This window comes from Ursus arctos, unplaced genomic scaffold (assembly GCF_023065955.2).
Source record: "Ursus arctos isolate Adak ecotype North America unplaced genomic scaffold, UrsArc2.0 scaffold_14, whole genome shotgun sequence".
In the NCBI taxonomy this organism is placed as follows: domain Eukaryota; kingdom Metazoa; phylum Chordata; class Mammalia; order Carnivora; family Ursidae; genus Ursus; species Ursus arctos.
In genome coordinates this window covers 13,238,810-13,251,727 of record NW_026622808.1, presented here as the reverse complement: position 1 = coordinate 13,251,727, position 12,918 = coordinate 13,238,810, and the positions used below count along the sequence as shown (strand labels likewise).

Sequence of the window (12,918 nt, the reverse complement as noted above, 5' to 3'; positions counted from 1 at the left end):
CATGAAGCAGGCCCCCTCCAGCGGGCCTACCCATCACTGACTTCTACTGTGGAGCAAGGAGGCTCGGAGCCAGCCCGCGCTCTGCCCCAGGCCCCAGAGAGGGGTCTTGAGCTGTGAGCAGGAGACCGTGGCGCATCCCGACCTTGCTGCCTGCCCCAGATGAGATCCCCTCTCGAGTGTGGGCCTGGTTGTCCCTTTGTGAGAAGGGGGTGGGAGGCTCCACAGACCCTTGGGGCTCGGGGCTGGATGGACTGGACGTAGAGTTCCTCTTTTCCTCAGAACGCTCTCCCTAGCGACGAGGATGACAAAGACCCCAACGACCCCTATAGGGCCCTGGATATCGACCTGGACAAGTAAGTGTGGGGGCAGGGCCGGGACTGCCCCAGGGCGCTCCGTGTTCTCCGTGTCCCTGCCCCCACACTCTGTGACCCGCCTGCCCCACCCCCAGGCCCCTAGCCGACAGCGAGAAGCTGCCTGTCCAGAAACACAGAAACACGGACACCTCCAAGTCACCTGAAAAAGAGGATGTCCCCATCGTAGAAAAGAAGGTCAAGAAGCCCAAGAAGAAAGAGAAGAAGCACAGAGAGAAGGAACGAGAGAAGAGGGAGAAGGGGAAGGAGCAGAAGGAGGTACGTGGGCCCCGCAGACCCCCCCCACTGAACTTCACGTCCCTCTGTGTCTGCACGTGTGGTCACACCAGGGGAAGGGCCGGGGGTTTTAAAGGCACGTGCACTCGCAGGTCGTAGTGCTTTCTCACGGGCTGGTGTGGGGATGCCCGGGGCTGCTCGTTCTCCTGATGGTGAGGGAGCTGGCAGTGCCACCCTGGCCTCCAGCCTTGACGTGGTGGTCAGCTCCCTGCACATTTGGGTCCTGCTTAGCTGAAGCTGTGGTCGGAGGTGGGGGCCACCCCGTGCCCGTCTGGAGCCCATCCTGCTGCTTAAGGCAAAGGCCTGTCTTCCTGTGTTTGCAGGGCGAGGACCTCGATTTCTGGCTGTCTGCCACGCCGCTGCCTGCTGCAGCCCCAGCCCCGGTAAGAGCCTGGGGGGAGGCCCGCGCCGTGCCGGCCCTGCACGTGCGGCCAGCAGCCTTGATAGATCTGCCTCTATAGCTCTGCCTGCCCCGGGGGTGCGTGGGTGTTGGGGCACCCTTGCACAGACCAGCCACACTTGGGCCAGCCTTGTCCCGTGCCTGCGGTCTGGCCCAGTCAGTGGCTGTAGGAACGTCCCTCAGCACAGAGCCCGCTACTCCTGAGCTGGGGGCAACCTTGAGCCGTTGCTTCCTGTTACGGATGGGGCCCGGGGGCGGGGCACTGACCCCACTCAGTGCCCCCAGCCTGCGTCAGGCCTAGCCTCCTCCCCTCTGCCAGCCACTTGCACTGTCTGGTGGCCACACACCTTGGTGCTGATCAAAGAGGCCGGGTCAGGATGTGGTGGGGGATGGAGGACGCCTGGGCCTGGCCGCCCCCTCGAGCCCCACCACCTGGCTCCGTGCAGGAAGAGCCTGGAGTGAATGCCGTCATTGCTGCCCCTAAGGAAGAGGGTGAGGAACCCCGGAGAGAGGAGCGGGGTGCCGAGGAGGATGAGGACGACGACGAGCGGGACCCTGAGAAGGTGAGGGTGCCCACCCTGGCTGTCAGGGAGTGGGCTGTGTGGCTGCGCTGAGGACTGGGGGGAGGAGGGTCGTTGCCTGCTGCCTGAATCCCACGGGTGAGTGGGGGCCATCAGGGCCTTCGGGGTGGGGCTTCCCGTCTGTACAGTTCCGGGTTTCTAATTTTCACGACGGCTTGGTTGTTGCTCCAGTGCTGTAAAGCTCATCTCTTTAAGGTGGCATTGAGTTCAGTGGTATTGAGTACATCCACAGGGTTGTACGGCCATTCTCTACTTCTAGAATATTCCATCACCCCAAAAGCAACCTTGTCCCCATCAGCCATCACTCCCCGCGCCTCCCCAGCCCCCACGAGCCCCCTTCCCGTCCATGAAGGAGCCTGTTCTGGACGCGTCACACACGTGGACTCACACACCGTGGGGACTTCTGGGTCTGGTTCCCTCCCTGAGCGTTGTGGGCTCAGGGTCCGTCCCCAGGGCAGTGCGGGTGGGCGCCGCGCTCCCGCTCGCGGCTGTGGAACGTTCCCATGCGTGGTGGACACACTGTGTGTATCTGTCCACCGTGAAGTTTTCACCTTCCGGTTGTCATGAATCTTGCTGTGAGCGTGGATGGGCAGGTTTCTTCGCGGACGGGTGTTCTCATCTGTCGCGGTTGCAGCGAGGAGCTGGCGTCTGGGTTCTTGCTGGTCTCCTCGTGGGTTCGTACCTGTTGGGAGCGACTGTCCCACTGAGCGGTGGGCTCCCAGGTCCTCGCCTCTTCCCCGCGACCTGGGGCTTGCCGCTCCGTCTGCCCTGCCACGTGTGCTCCTCAGCTTGGCTCACTGGGCCTGCGTCTCAAGCCACGTGCCTCCTGAGCCGCCCTAGCCTGTGCCATTCCTTGCAGGGCACCACTGGCCGGAGAAGTTTGACCGTTAACCCTGACTTGGTTGGTTTGTTTCAGAAATCTTCCAAGCATAAGAAAAAGAAGCACAAGAAGGAGAAGGAGGAGAGATCTAAAGACAAGAAAAAATCCAAGAAGAAAAAGCCTCCCAGCGACGAGGCGGCAGAACCTGTCGAGAACGGAGCGCTCGATGAGGACCCTCTCCCGGTGAGGGGTACTTCACTTGCCTCCCACGGGCCCGAGGCGCCTCCACAGCCCGCCAAGGCCTCGACACAGAGACCCAAGCCGAGTCTAGGAGCTGCGTCTGCGGGCCGGCGGGCAGTGGGGCCTCGGTGGGCGCGGGTGGGTGAGCCCCAGGGGCTCTGGACGTCAGGGAGGTGGTGGTGTCGCGTGGCAGGAGTCCCTGAGGTGCAGGCTCGTGTTGTCCAGGACCTGGCGGGGGTTTCCCGCCTGCAACACTTGGCAGGTCGGAACAGGCCCTGTTGTGCAGGTGGCCGCCACCTTCGAGTTCTCATTGGCCGAAGCTGAGTGTTCCCTTTGTTTCCAGCCCATGTCCAGCTACTGCCTCCTGGCTGAGAATTCCTACATCAAAATGGTGAGTGGCGTGGGTATTTGCGAGCACAAGGGGCTGGGGTAGGCTTCAGGGTCCTTCCTCTGGGTGTGTGGAGGGAGGCTGCGAATATCTGGGTCCCGGGGCTCCTGCTCCCAGAGCCTCCCCCACTGGAGCCTGTCTGGGGGGAGGCGCACGTGGGTACCTGCTGGCGGGCGGGGCCGGGGGCCGGCGGCTTCCAGGGGAGGGGCGGGAGGGGCTGGGACCGTGGGCAGCGCTGCAGTGCGGGTCCTCGTTAGGAGTTTCGTGCTTTCTCTTCTCGGAGACGATCTACATTTGCACGGCAAGTCTTGTTGGTGCTCCCCTGGCCCCTCGTGCAGGCCCCGGAGGGGGCGGTGGGGGTGCAGGCTGACCCCGGCCTTTCCCCGCAGACATACGACATCCAGGGCAGCCTGCAGAAGGACAGCCAGGTCACGGTGTCCGTCGTCCTGGAGAATCAGAGCAGCAGCTTCCTGAAGAGCATGGAGCTCAACGTGCTGGATTCGCTCAACACCAAGCTGGCCCGGCCAGAGGGCTCCTCTGTCCACGACGGTGTCCCCGTGCCTTTCCAGTTGCCCCCAGGTGCGCGCGCCACTGGCGGGACGCCCAGGGATTGTGCTGCTGTGGCTGCCCCTCCGCTCGGTCCCGGCCCCCCAGCCCCCCTCACCTGGCCTCCCTCGGGGGCGGGGCCCGGTCTTCTGACCAGGGTGGGCAGCACCCAGGACAGGCCCTGGCCAGGGTCATGTCCCTGCCACCTGCCAGGGTGCCGGACAGCAGCCAGACCCCACTCCTGCCCTCGCAGGCATCTCCAACGAGGCCCAGTTTGTGTTCACCATCCAGAGCATCGTCATGGCCCAGAAGCTCAAGGGGACCCTGTCCTTCATCGCCAAGGTAGCGGGGCTCGAGGTGGCGTTGGGAGCCCGCGGGACGGTGCCCCGCGCCCCGCTCATTCTGTGCACTTGCTCCCACAGAACGACGAGGGGTCAACCCACGAGAAGCTGGACTTCAAGCTGCACTTCAGCTGCACCTCGTACTTGGTCACGACGCCCTGCTACAGGTGCGCGCCCCGCTCCCTCCGTTGCGCCTGCTGTGCGGTGAGCGCGCAGGCTCTGTGGGTGCATGAGGGCGGCGCGGGCCCGGGGCCCGGACAGCAGACGCCGGGCTCCTCCCAGTCCCAGAGGCCGGCATAGACCCCACCTTACCCCCCAGTCCCTCCGCGTGTGTCTGCGTCCCGATCTCTTTTTAGGATGCTACACCGGTCGTGCTGGATTAGGGCCCTGTCTCCAAACACAGTCACATTCTGAGGTCCAGGGGTCAGGATTCAACATGGGAACTTGGGGGGGCACGGGTTAGCCCATGACATCGCACAGGACCCTCCGAGACCCTGAGCTGCAGGCACACAGGAAAGGTACCACCCAGAGGGGGCTGGGGAGCCTGCCCGGCATCCGCCTCCCTGTCCTGTGTCCTTGCCGCAGTGACGCCTTTGCCAAGTTGTTGGAGTCGGGGGACCTGAGCATGAGCTCAATCAAAGTCGATGGCATTAGTATGTCCTTCCAGAACCTTCTGGCAAAGATATGTTTTCATCACCATTTTTCCGGTAAGAGATGGGGCGTGGCTTTGAACGCCTGTGCCGTGGTCCCTCTGCTCCTGCTGGCCAGCGGCGGCCTCACCCGGGCCCTCTGTTGCAGTGGTGGAGAGAGTAGACTCCTGCGCCTCCATGTACAGCCGCTCTATCCAGGGCCACCACGTCTGCCTCCTGGTGAAGAAGGTGAGCCCCGGCCCGCACGGGCCCTCCGGCCCCTGCCACCCTGCTTCTGGAGCAACCCCGTGGCCTCGAGTCTCCTGGGGGTTCTTGGGTTCCCTCGGGCACTGGCAGCCTCGCCATCGGAGTTGGGAGGTGCACCCCTCCTGCGTTTCCTGGGAGAGACTTGCAGGTCCTGTTCTCTTGCTGCTTTACTCGGATTCAGCAGGGAAGCTGGCTAGGCCGGGGGGCGGCTTCTGTGCCAGGGTTCCGTCTGCTGGTTTTCAGGCTCTTTATTCTCAGTGCAGGTCCTCAATTTACCTGCTCCCTCTCAGGTGAGCCCTGAAGGCGTGTGTCTCTTTGCTGAGCTGCCGAATCCACGTGGGCAGTCTTTGGTGGTTCTCCTTTCGCGTCCAAGGGGTCCCTGGTGGTGCCTTCGCTCGTTCCTGAAGCTGGCAACGTGTGTGGGTTTTCTCATTTCTCTTGGTCATTCTGGTGAGAGGTTTATCAGTTTCCTTAGTTTTTTTTCAATGATCTTTTTAGGGGCGCCTGGGTGGCTCAGTCAGTTGAGTGTCCAACTCTTGATCTCAGCTCAGGTCTCCATCTCGGGGGTCATGAGTTGAAGCCCCACATTGGGTTCCACGCTGGGTGTGGAGCCCACTTCAAAATAAAACAAAACTATCTTTTTAGAAACTGTGCTGTTTTCTAAGCAGTAAGTCAATGCCGTGGAGTTTTGTTCTTTTCTCCTTTCTGCCCACTGTTGTCTTGTACGTTGGTTTGGGTGGAAGTTGAGACTTTCCTTCTCCCATGTGAGGTTTAATCCTGTACGTTTTCCTCGAAACAGCCCTTTAGCTGAACCCCACAAATTTTTAGAGGTTCCACTTTCGTATTTCTGCACAGTTCACAACATTTTCTGATGTCTGCCCCCAGTTCTGTGACCCACAGGTTGCTTAAAAGTGTGGCGTGTTTGGTTTTCCAGTCCTAGTGTCTAGTCGATGCCCCTCTGGTGGGAGGACACGCTGCTTTTGTGCCTGGGCCTTTGGAAGGGTTGAGGTTTGTGTTCTGGCCGCAGACGTGATTGTTTGTGACGGGTGGCGTTCCGTGGCTGCGTGGACACGGTGAGTGCTCTGCCTGCGGAGCAGACCGCTCGTCGCTGTTGCTGGGCCCTGCCGGCGGGGGTCTCGACTCCTCTGGGCCCGTGGGCAGTGGCGTGGGCTGCCTGTGCCCTAGTGCGCTCAGGACTCGCTCCGCGTCTGCCGGCGGGTGTGTCGACAGAGAGTCACGGCATCTTGACCCACAAACGTCCCTCTTCATCTCACGGGGTTTTCTCTGCCATCCAGCCCTTTGTTTGATGTCAGACAAAAAGTCCCCCTGCTGTCTTGTGATTGGCGTCGACGCGGTGTGTCTGTCTCTTGCTGGCAGGAGTGCTCGCATGTGCCGTCCGTGGGGGCCACGTGTTCTTACGGCTGCGGCGCTGAGCCCGTGCTCAGGTTTCCTCCTGCTTCTTCGCCGTCTGTGCCTTCCAGTTCTCCCCCGGACTAGTTTTGCTGGACCTTTCTCTTGGTGCTTTCAAATCTCGCCACTTCCAGGGTGCTGGCCGGCTCAGTTGGAAGAGCGTCTGACTCTTGATCTCGGGGTCATGAGTTCGAGCCCCGCGTTAGGGGTAGAGAGGACTTAAAATCTTTAAAAAAAACAAAAAAAACAAAAAAAAAACCTTTCAAGTAATGCCACTTCCTCTTGCCCCCGAGCATTCTTGCAGAGCCCCGCCCGTCAACCCTTCCCGGTGGGAGGAGGCCGTCCGCGGCCACGCCTCTGCACGGTTCTCTGGGCCGCCGCCCGCAACCTCCAGCAATGTGTGGCACGCCCCAGCCTTGACTGCTCTGGGTCTGTCTAGTTGTCAGGCCATCTACTCACTTCTTGAATGTTTGTGTTTTTACATGTTTTGCAAAATTTTGGAAGTTTTCAGCTATTATTTAAATCGTTTCTCGGGGCGCCTGGGTGGCTCAGTCAGGTTGAGTGTCCGCCTCTTGGTTTTGGCTCAGGTTGTGATCTCAGGGTCGTGAGATCGAGCCCCACATCAGGCTCCACACTTAGCAGGGAGTCTGCTTGGGATTCTCTCCCTCTTTCCTTCCCCGGCACGCATTCCCGCCCTCCCTTTCACTCAAATAAATAAATAAATCATTTTTTTAAAACCCCTTTCTCGGCACTGGGTTCTGCATGCTGTCCCTGTGGTGTCCCAATGACAGGTGTCCGGGATGTGTGTTCCCATCCCTGGAGTGTCTGCGGCCGCACCTGCCCGCCCCCACCCTCCGTCTGTTGCGGCGGGGCTGCCCTGCGCCTGTGTGGCGTGATTCTCTTCTGTCGTAGCCATCTTCCGTTGGGCCCACCCGGTAGGCGTCTCGTGTAGAGGGCCGTGTGTTCGGATCTCCGTGGAGGGCAGGGGACTTGACATCGTGCACTTTTTAGCTGAGACGTTCTGTTTTTCTCTTCGTTTCAACGACGTTCAGGCTGCTCACTGCGGATCCTCACGGTGGGTGCTTGCGGGCCTGTGTCGGACGCGCCCGCAGCTGCCTCGTCCCGGCCTGGCCGTTTGCACTCTTTTCCACCGAGCTGAGCCAGGGTCTCCCGGGTCTTTGGCTGCGGAGTAGCTCGGGGCCGGGTTAATGCTGTGCAGGTGTGAGCACAGGCTGCAGCTGCTGGACCTGTGGCTCCAGCGCACATCTGTCTCCATGACCTCCGTCTTGCTTGTCAGGGTGGCCCGGCCGCAGTCCCCTGTGCGTGCACACGTGAGGGCGACGTCCACGCGTCCTCGGTGCTGGGGAACCAACCCAGCGGCTCTTGGGACAGCCTTGCTTGTTGCTTCCCCGCTGGCCTCTGCGGGACCTTCGAGGCTCTGGGTGCTCCTCCCGTCGCCCCCACGAGGATGCGGGGTTCGCCTGATGACCCCACTCTGACCAGCCCTAGCGTTCCCAGATAGGGGTTCTCCAGTTCTGGTCTCGGTCCTCAGTCCACCGTGGGCCGCGCCTCGGCCGGTCACCTCGCTCATCCTGGGCCGACACTCCATCTGACCCGGGGTCCCTCCCTCGTTTTGGTTCTCAGAACGCCGAGGAAGGCGCCGAGAAACAAAGGATGAACATACCGTCACGAGGCAGGTAGTTCAAAATCCTGCGGTGGTTTTCCCTTTTGCAGGGGGAGAAGTCCGTGTCCGTCGATGGGAAGTGCAGCGACTCGACGCTGCTGAGCAACGTGCTGGAGGAGATGAGAGCCACGCTGGCCAAGTGCTGAGCCCGGCCCGCGGCCTCGCCGGGCGGTGCCCGCTGCTGACGTGGCGAGGTGACGTGTTGCGTTGATGTATCCTGTCCCTGGTTTTACTTTGACTCTTTGCACTCTCTTTGGCAAGACGCGCTGACGCCCCGCCCTCCACCGTGGGCTCGGGTCTCTCGGCCGACTGCCCGAGAAGCAGGCACAAGTGCCGTCGGGCTACGGGCGCTCCACGGGTGGCACAGAGTGGTGTGTCCTGCATCCAGGAGGCCATCCGAGTCCCACGAGTCCCCCGGACGCCCTGCCCGGGAGCACCTGCTCATCGCAGACATGCTCCCCTTCACCCTCCCAGCCGTGGGTCAGGACACCTGGTGGCCAGAGGGTCGTGCAGGCTGTTCTCTGTCGTGTTCGTGTGTCGGGTCGGGGGGCTGCCACCCGCGGTGGCGGTCCAGTCAGGATCCCTGATGGAGCAGGACCTGGACCCCATTGGTTTACGGTTTTTTTCCTGTTCAGTGAGGTGTGTGTCCGTCAGCATTGTTTGGGAAGTGGTGGGACTGTGGGGGATTCCAGGTCCTTCCTGTCACTAAACGCTCCACGGGGTCTGTCCCACGTCGTGCCCGCAGCTGCCAGGAAGGCGCACTCCTGGGGTGGCCCCGGCCCCTGGAATGTACCCCACAGAGCGGGGCACGGGGACCCCCAGACCACGCCCGTGAGATGCGCTTCCTCAGAGGCGATGGCGTAACTTCCTTTGACGAACACTGTCACTTTAGCATGTAGAGTAATTATTCCAGAATCCTGTGTGGTGATTCTAGAACCTCAGAATTGTATGATGTGTTATATAAGAATTGATTTGCTATCGACATTCCCGGATAAAGGAGAGACAGACATATCACGCTGCTGTAATGATTTTGTGTCAAGATGATCCAATAAACTTGTAAAACAGATGTTTCTCTCTTGGACGTCCTGGCCCATGCCAGTGGACCGCCTCGCAGCCAGGGACTCCGGACAGTGCTTGGGCGGCCGGGGCCTGGCTGGGGGTCCCTGTCCCCTCCTGCCCGTGCACCCTTCCCCTCATGAGGGCAGTGATGTCAGCCCCATACACCACCCAGGGCCCTGAGCTTGGGTGGTGTGGCAAGGAGCCGCCTGACCCATGGGCTCCGGGACGCCGACCCGAGATGCACAGTGGCCATGCCCTCCCTCCCTTTCCCAGGGGACCCCAGCTAGTAAGGGGCGTGTGGGTGAGCCGAGGAACAGATGCTGGCAGGCAGGCCCTGCTCATTGTTCTAATTTGCCATGTTTCCACTGGCTTTACTGACACCACGTGGGCAAGGGACCGCTCAAGACGAGTAAGGCTGGCTGGGTCAGCAGACGGAAAGCCAGATCAAGTCTAGCTTGAATCACAGCTGGGAGAGTGCAGAGCCCAAGCACAGACGAGCCCCCTTGGGAGACGGGCCTTGGCAAACCCCCTGCCACCAGTGTCCCTGTTTGATAACCATCCGTCCAGAAGCAGCAGCCACAAGGTGTTTTAGCCCTTCTTAGTGGAAACAGCGTGTCCCATACTGTGCCCGGCCCCTTGCCTCCCTCACCGGGGCCAGGAAAGGCAAGCACTGAGGTGACAGACCCCACGTTGACGGAGCGAGGGCAGCGCTGGCCCCACCACCAGCCCGCGTTCCCAACACCCATCCCCTTGGATGGGCGCTCGGCCCATGAGACTGCTGTTCTCCACGGCCCGCTGGCATGTCACTCCCCACGTGCCCTGCGGACTTTTCCTGACCTGGATGGACTGCTGCCCGAAGCACTTCCAGGCACAAGGCCACCTTCTGGCAGGACTCTGGTCCCCAAGTCCCCTGCTTGTCTGCTGAGCAGATCAAGCCGTTGGGACCTCTGGGAGCCACGTGGAGGCTTTGCAGAAGAAAACGGTGCCACGGGACAGTCCTGTGCTCCTGTGGTTCTGGTTTAGCCCAATGTGGTGGGAACCCCAAGAGGCACCAAAGCTGGCTCTGGGTTTCACCAAACTGCAGTCTCGCTTTGAGTCCTCAGGAGCACCCACCCGCCCCATGACCAGGATGTGCCTCGCCTGGGGCCCCAGCCCCTGTTGCCCTGACAAGGACTGCTCGGTGATGAGACATGTCAGGGACATTTAATCATTGCATCTAATAGCTCTGTGACCCCGCCCGACAAAGCCGCATCCCCCTCCCCGGGGCCCCCGGGCTCTGATGCGAGTACAGGGACTCGAGGCAGCAGCAGGCCTGCTTCATGGGGTCAGGCGGGGACAGTCCAGCTGAGTCCTGGCTTCACCTCAAGGCTGGGGCCGGGCTGGCGGACCCGGTGGTCCTCAGTGCTGTGTCAGGCACTCGGAAGCATTTTCTAGAGTCAGGTTGGCCAGGTGTGGGGGCTCAAGACACGTGAAGCTTGGTGATATCAGACTGTTGGGGAAACATGGGTGCCCTCAGCCCTTCCGTCCCTGCTCCACCACCGCCCAGCCAGGCTCTTTGCTGGGGCCCTGGGGCCTGTGACAGGGTTGCAGACAAGACCCTCAAAGCTCAATGTGGAGGCCCTGGCCTGCTGTCATCTTCCCAACAGCATCGGGGTCACGCCCAACACTCCCACAACAGGCCGCAAAAGCTGGGTGGGGGGGACTTGGGCAAATTGGCCATTGGGTTTTGATCTCTGGCTTAGGCTCAACCCCTGCCTACCGAGCTGCACCCCCCGCCCCCAAGTCCTCGCAGCCTCCCTCCTCTGGGCCACTCACAAGGCTGGAGTGGTTCTGTGCATCCAGGGAGGAGGGGCTGATGTTTATTCATGAAGGGATCACTTGGGTGTGGTTGCAGAGGTGACCGCAGGCTTGTCCCGGGTGCGGAGAGATCCCTGCCGGCTGCGTCTGCCCTACCCAACCCCTCCCTGTCCGTCCCCACCTCCCTTTCAGAAAGCCCGGCCAGGGCTTTGGAGAGGACAGGCCGAGGGCGGTGGGGGCAGGGGGTGGCTTACCTGGTGTTGCTGTCCTGTCTGAAAGACACGACAGGGTCTCACTTAGCCCCAAGCTTTGGGGCCTCTGGCCCCTGGGTCCCTCCACTACGGCAAATCCATCATGGGGGGCCCTCGCCAGCTCTGACCACTGTCCTGCCCCCCTTGTGCCAGCTGAGTCCAGAGCCGCTCACAGAAGGAAGGGCTGGGGTCCCGAGCACTGGAGGCAGGTGCAGCACCCTGCGGCCGCCCCGGCTCCTACTCACCCACAGGGCTTACAAGCACACGGCCTCTGACAAAACTCACGTACTTGTGCCACTTATTTCTACAACGACAGCAGGGTTGGACTCAGGGGCCGGCAGGGTCAGAGGTCAGGGTGCCCTCCCAGAGCCCAGCCTCCCTGACTCACATGTACAGGAGGAGGCCCTGTACGGCTGTTTCCCACTCTGCTGACGACCTGCGGGCGCACGGGGCGTGGAGATGGGGAGGCCTCGGGGCCAGAACCCTACCCTCCCCGGGTGCTGGAAGGCCAGGCAGGGGCGGAGGAGGGTCCCAGGCTGCCCCTCCCCTCCCCACCCCAGCCCGAGCCCTACTCGCAGTTGTAGCCAAAGCAGACGACGTGCGAGTCGGTGCAGTTGCTGCAGGAGATGGTCTCGTACTGAAAGATGCCTGCAACACAGGAGAGGCAGCCGCAGGCTCCCCCGCCTCGGCCTCCAGGGCCGCCACCACAGCTGGGCCCCACGGGCTGCACGGGGGCTCACTCACCACAGTGACGCTGACAGTCAATGCGGCCTGTTGGGGGACAAGAGGGCCAACCTGTCTGTCCCCTGCTCCAGCCCACTCTTCCTGCCCTGCCCCAGGCTCGCCCAGGGTGGCGCTCAGCCGGGGATGGAGCACACTGCGGTTGGAGGGCAGCGGCAGTACTCACCTGGGCCTCCAGGGACCAGCCAGGGTAGGTGGCAGGGAGGGGTGGGGCTCATCCGTGATGCCTTGTTGCTGCCCACGGGATGGAAGGGGCCCTGCCTCTGGGAGCTGCCCTTCCTCCCGTTTGCGCTCGGAGCCGGACACACCCTGCCCGACCACCCCACGCCGGGGCCCCCAACCTCCAAGGGACTTCTGAAATACTCCCGTGGCCCTCCCCCACCCACCCCCGGGCCCTTCCTGTGCTCACTTTCGATGATGGCATTTTGGATGAGGTGCACCTGCTCCCGAAAGATGGCTCGCAGCTCATTGGGGAAATACCCTGACGGGGTGGGCAGGAGGGAGGTCAGGCTCGGGCGGAGGGCGGAGGGGGACCGTCTCGGTTTCCCGCGCGTGGCGGCCGCCCGCTTACCCGGGAAATACATTTTCCCCTGGTACAGCTGATCCATCTTCTGGTACACGGCGTTCGCCACTTGGTCCAGCTTCTCCCGGGCTGGAGGCGAGAGGCGGACGCAGGTGAGCGGCCCGGGCCGGGGGTCTGGCGCGCCCGGGCCGGCCCACCCCCTCTCCCCGCACTCACTGATCTCCGCGGGGATGGCCAGGTGCAGCTCCTTCATCGTGTCCTGGCTCCAGTCGGTGAGCAGCGAGCCCGACACGGGGATGTCGCCCACCCACCAGGACTTGAGGTTCACGTGATGGCGGTAGAAGGAGAACTTCTCCGAGAAGTTGCTGTGGCAGTGCAGGCAGCCGCGGGCCAGCGCCGCGGTCAGGCCCAGGCACAGTAGCAGGGCCATGGCCCGCCCCCGCCCGCCGCCCGCCAACCAACGACGCCTCCCGCGCCACGCCCCCGGCGCAGGCCCCGCCCCGCAACGGACAACCGCCGGCCCCGCCTCCGGGCCCGCCCACGAGCCGCCCCTCCCAGGGGAGGCTTCGGCCCCGCCCCCAGGCCGCGCCCCAC

General features: G+C 62.5%; 2 protein-coding genes across 3 annotated transcripts in view; one reads left to right on the top strand and one right to left on the bottom strand.

Annotated features, from left to right (window-relative positions):
- Window positions 1-9,019, top strand: part of AP3D1 (adaptor related protein complex 3 subunit delta 1) — a 40,120-nt gene extending 31,101 nt beyond the window's left edge. For both annotated transcript variants that reach the window (XM_048226965.2, XM_026480971.4), the window contains exons 21-32: window positions 280-353; window positions 449-629; window positions 971-1,030; window positions 1,494-1,610; window positions 2,545-2,691; window positions 3,032-3,079; window positions 3,466-3,655; window positions 3,876-3,964; window positions 4,045-4,130; window positions 4,549-4,670; window positions 4,762-4,841; window positions 8,004-9,019. In XM_048226965.2, the coding sequence (XP_048082922.1) occupies window positions 280-353; window positions 449-629; window positions 971-1,030; window positions 1,494-1,610; window positions 2,545-2,691; window positions 3,032-3,079; window positions 3,466-3,655; window positions 3,876-3,964; window positions 4,045-4,130; window positions 4,549-4,670; window positions 4,762-4,841; window positions 8,004-8,099 (1,290 nt within the window). In that variant the 3' untranslated portion in view covers window positions 8,100-9,019. The remainder of the gene's footprint in view (window positions 1-279; window positions 354-448; window positions 630-970; window positions 1,031-1,493; window positions 1,611-2,544; window positions 2,692-3,031; window positions 3,080-3,465; window positions 3,656-3,875; window positions 3,965-4,044; window positions 4,131-4,548; window positions 4,671-4,761; window positions 4,842-8,003) is intronic.
- Window positions 9,020-10,196: 1,177 nt separating this feature from the next.
- Window positions 10,197-12,775, bottom strand: IZUMO4 (IZUMO family member 4). Its single transcript, XM_057312009.1, has 8 exons — window positions 12,541-12,775; window positions 12,373-12,453; window positions 12,211-12,282; window positions 11,805-11,831; window positions 11,633-11,708; window positions 11,449-11,496; window positions 10,828-11,364; window positions 10,197-10,501 (listed from the first exon to the last, which is right to left on the bottom strand). Exons 1-7 carry the CDS (start codon window positions 12,752-12,754, stop codon window positions 11,298-11,300), a joined length of 585 nt encoding a protein of 194 aa, XP_057167992.1. The 5' UTR covers window positions 12,755-12,775; the 3' UTR covers window positions 10,197-10,501; window positions 10,828-11,297.
- Window positions 12,776-12,918: the final 143 nt, after the last annotated feature.

Excerpts from the sequence above, each read along its gene's own strand:
- IZUMO4 (XM_057312009.1), bottom strand. The coding sequence starts at position 12,754 with ATGGCCCTGCTACTGTGCCTGGGCCTGACCGCGGCGCTGGCCCGCGGC. Across the intron at positions 12,454-12,540 it reads GGCCATCCCCGCGGAGATCA|CCCGGGAGAAGCTGGACCAA; the intron begins GTGAGTGCGGGG and ends TCTCGCCTCCAG. Across the intron at positions 11,497-11,632 it reads TGCTTTGGCTACAACTGCGA|GTCGTCAGCAGAGTGGGAAA; the intron begins GTAGGGCTCGGG and ends GTGCGCCCGCAG.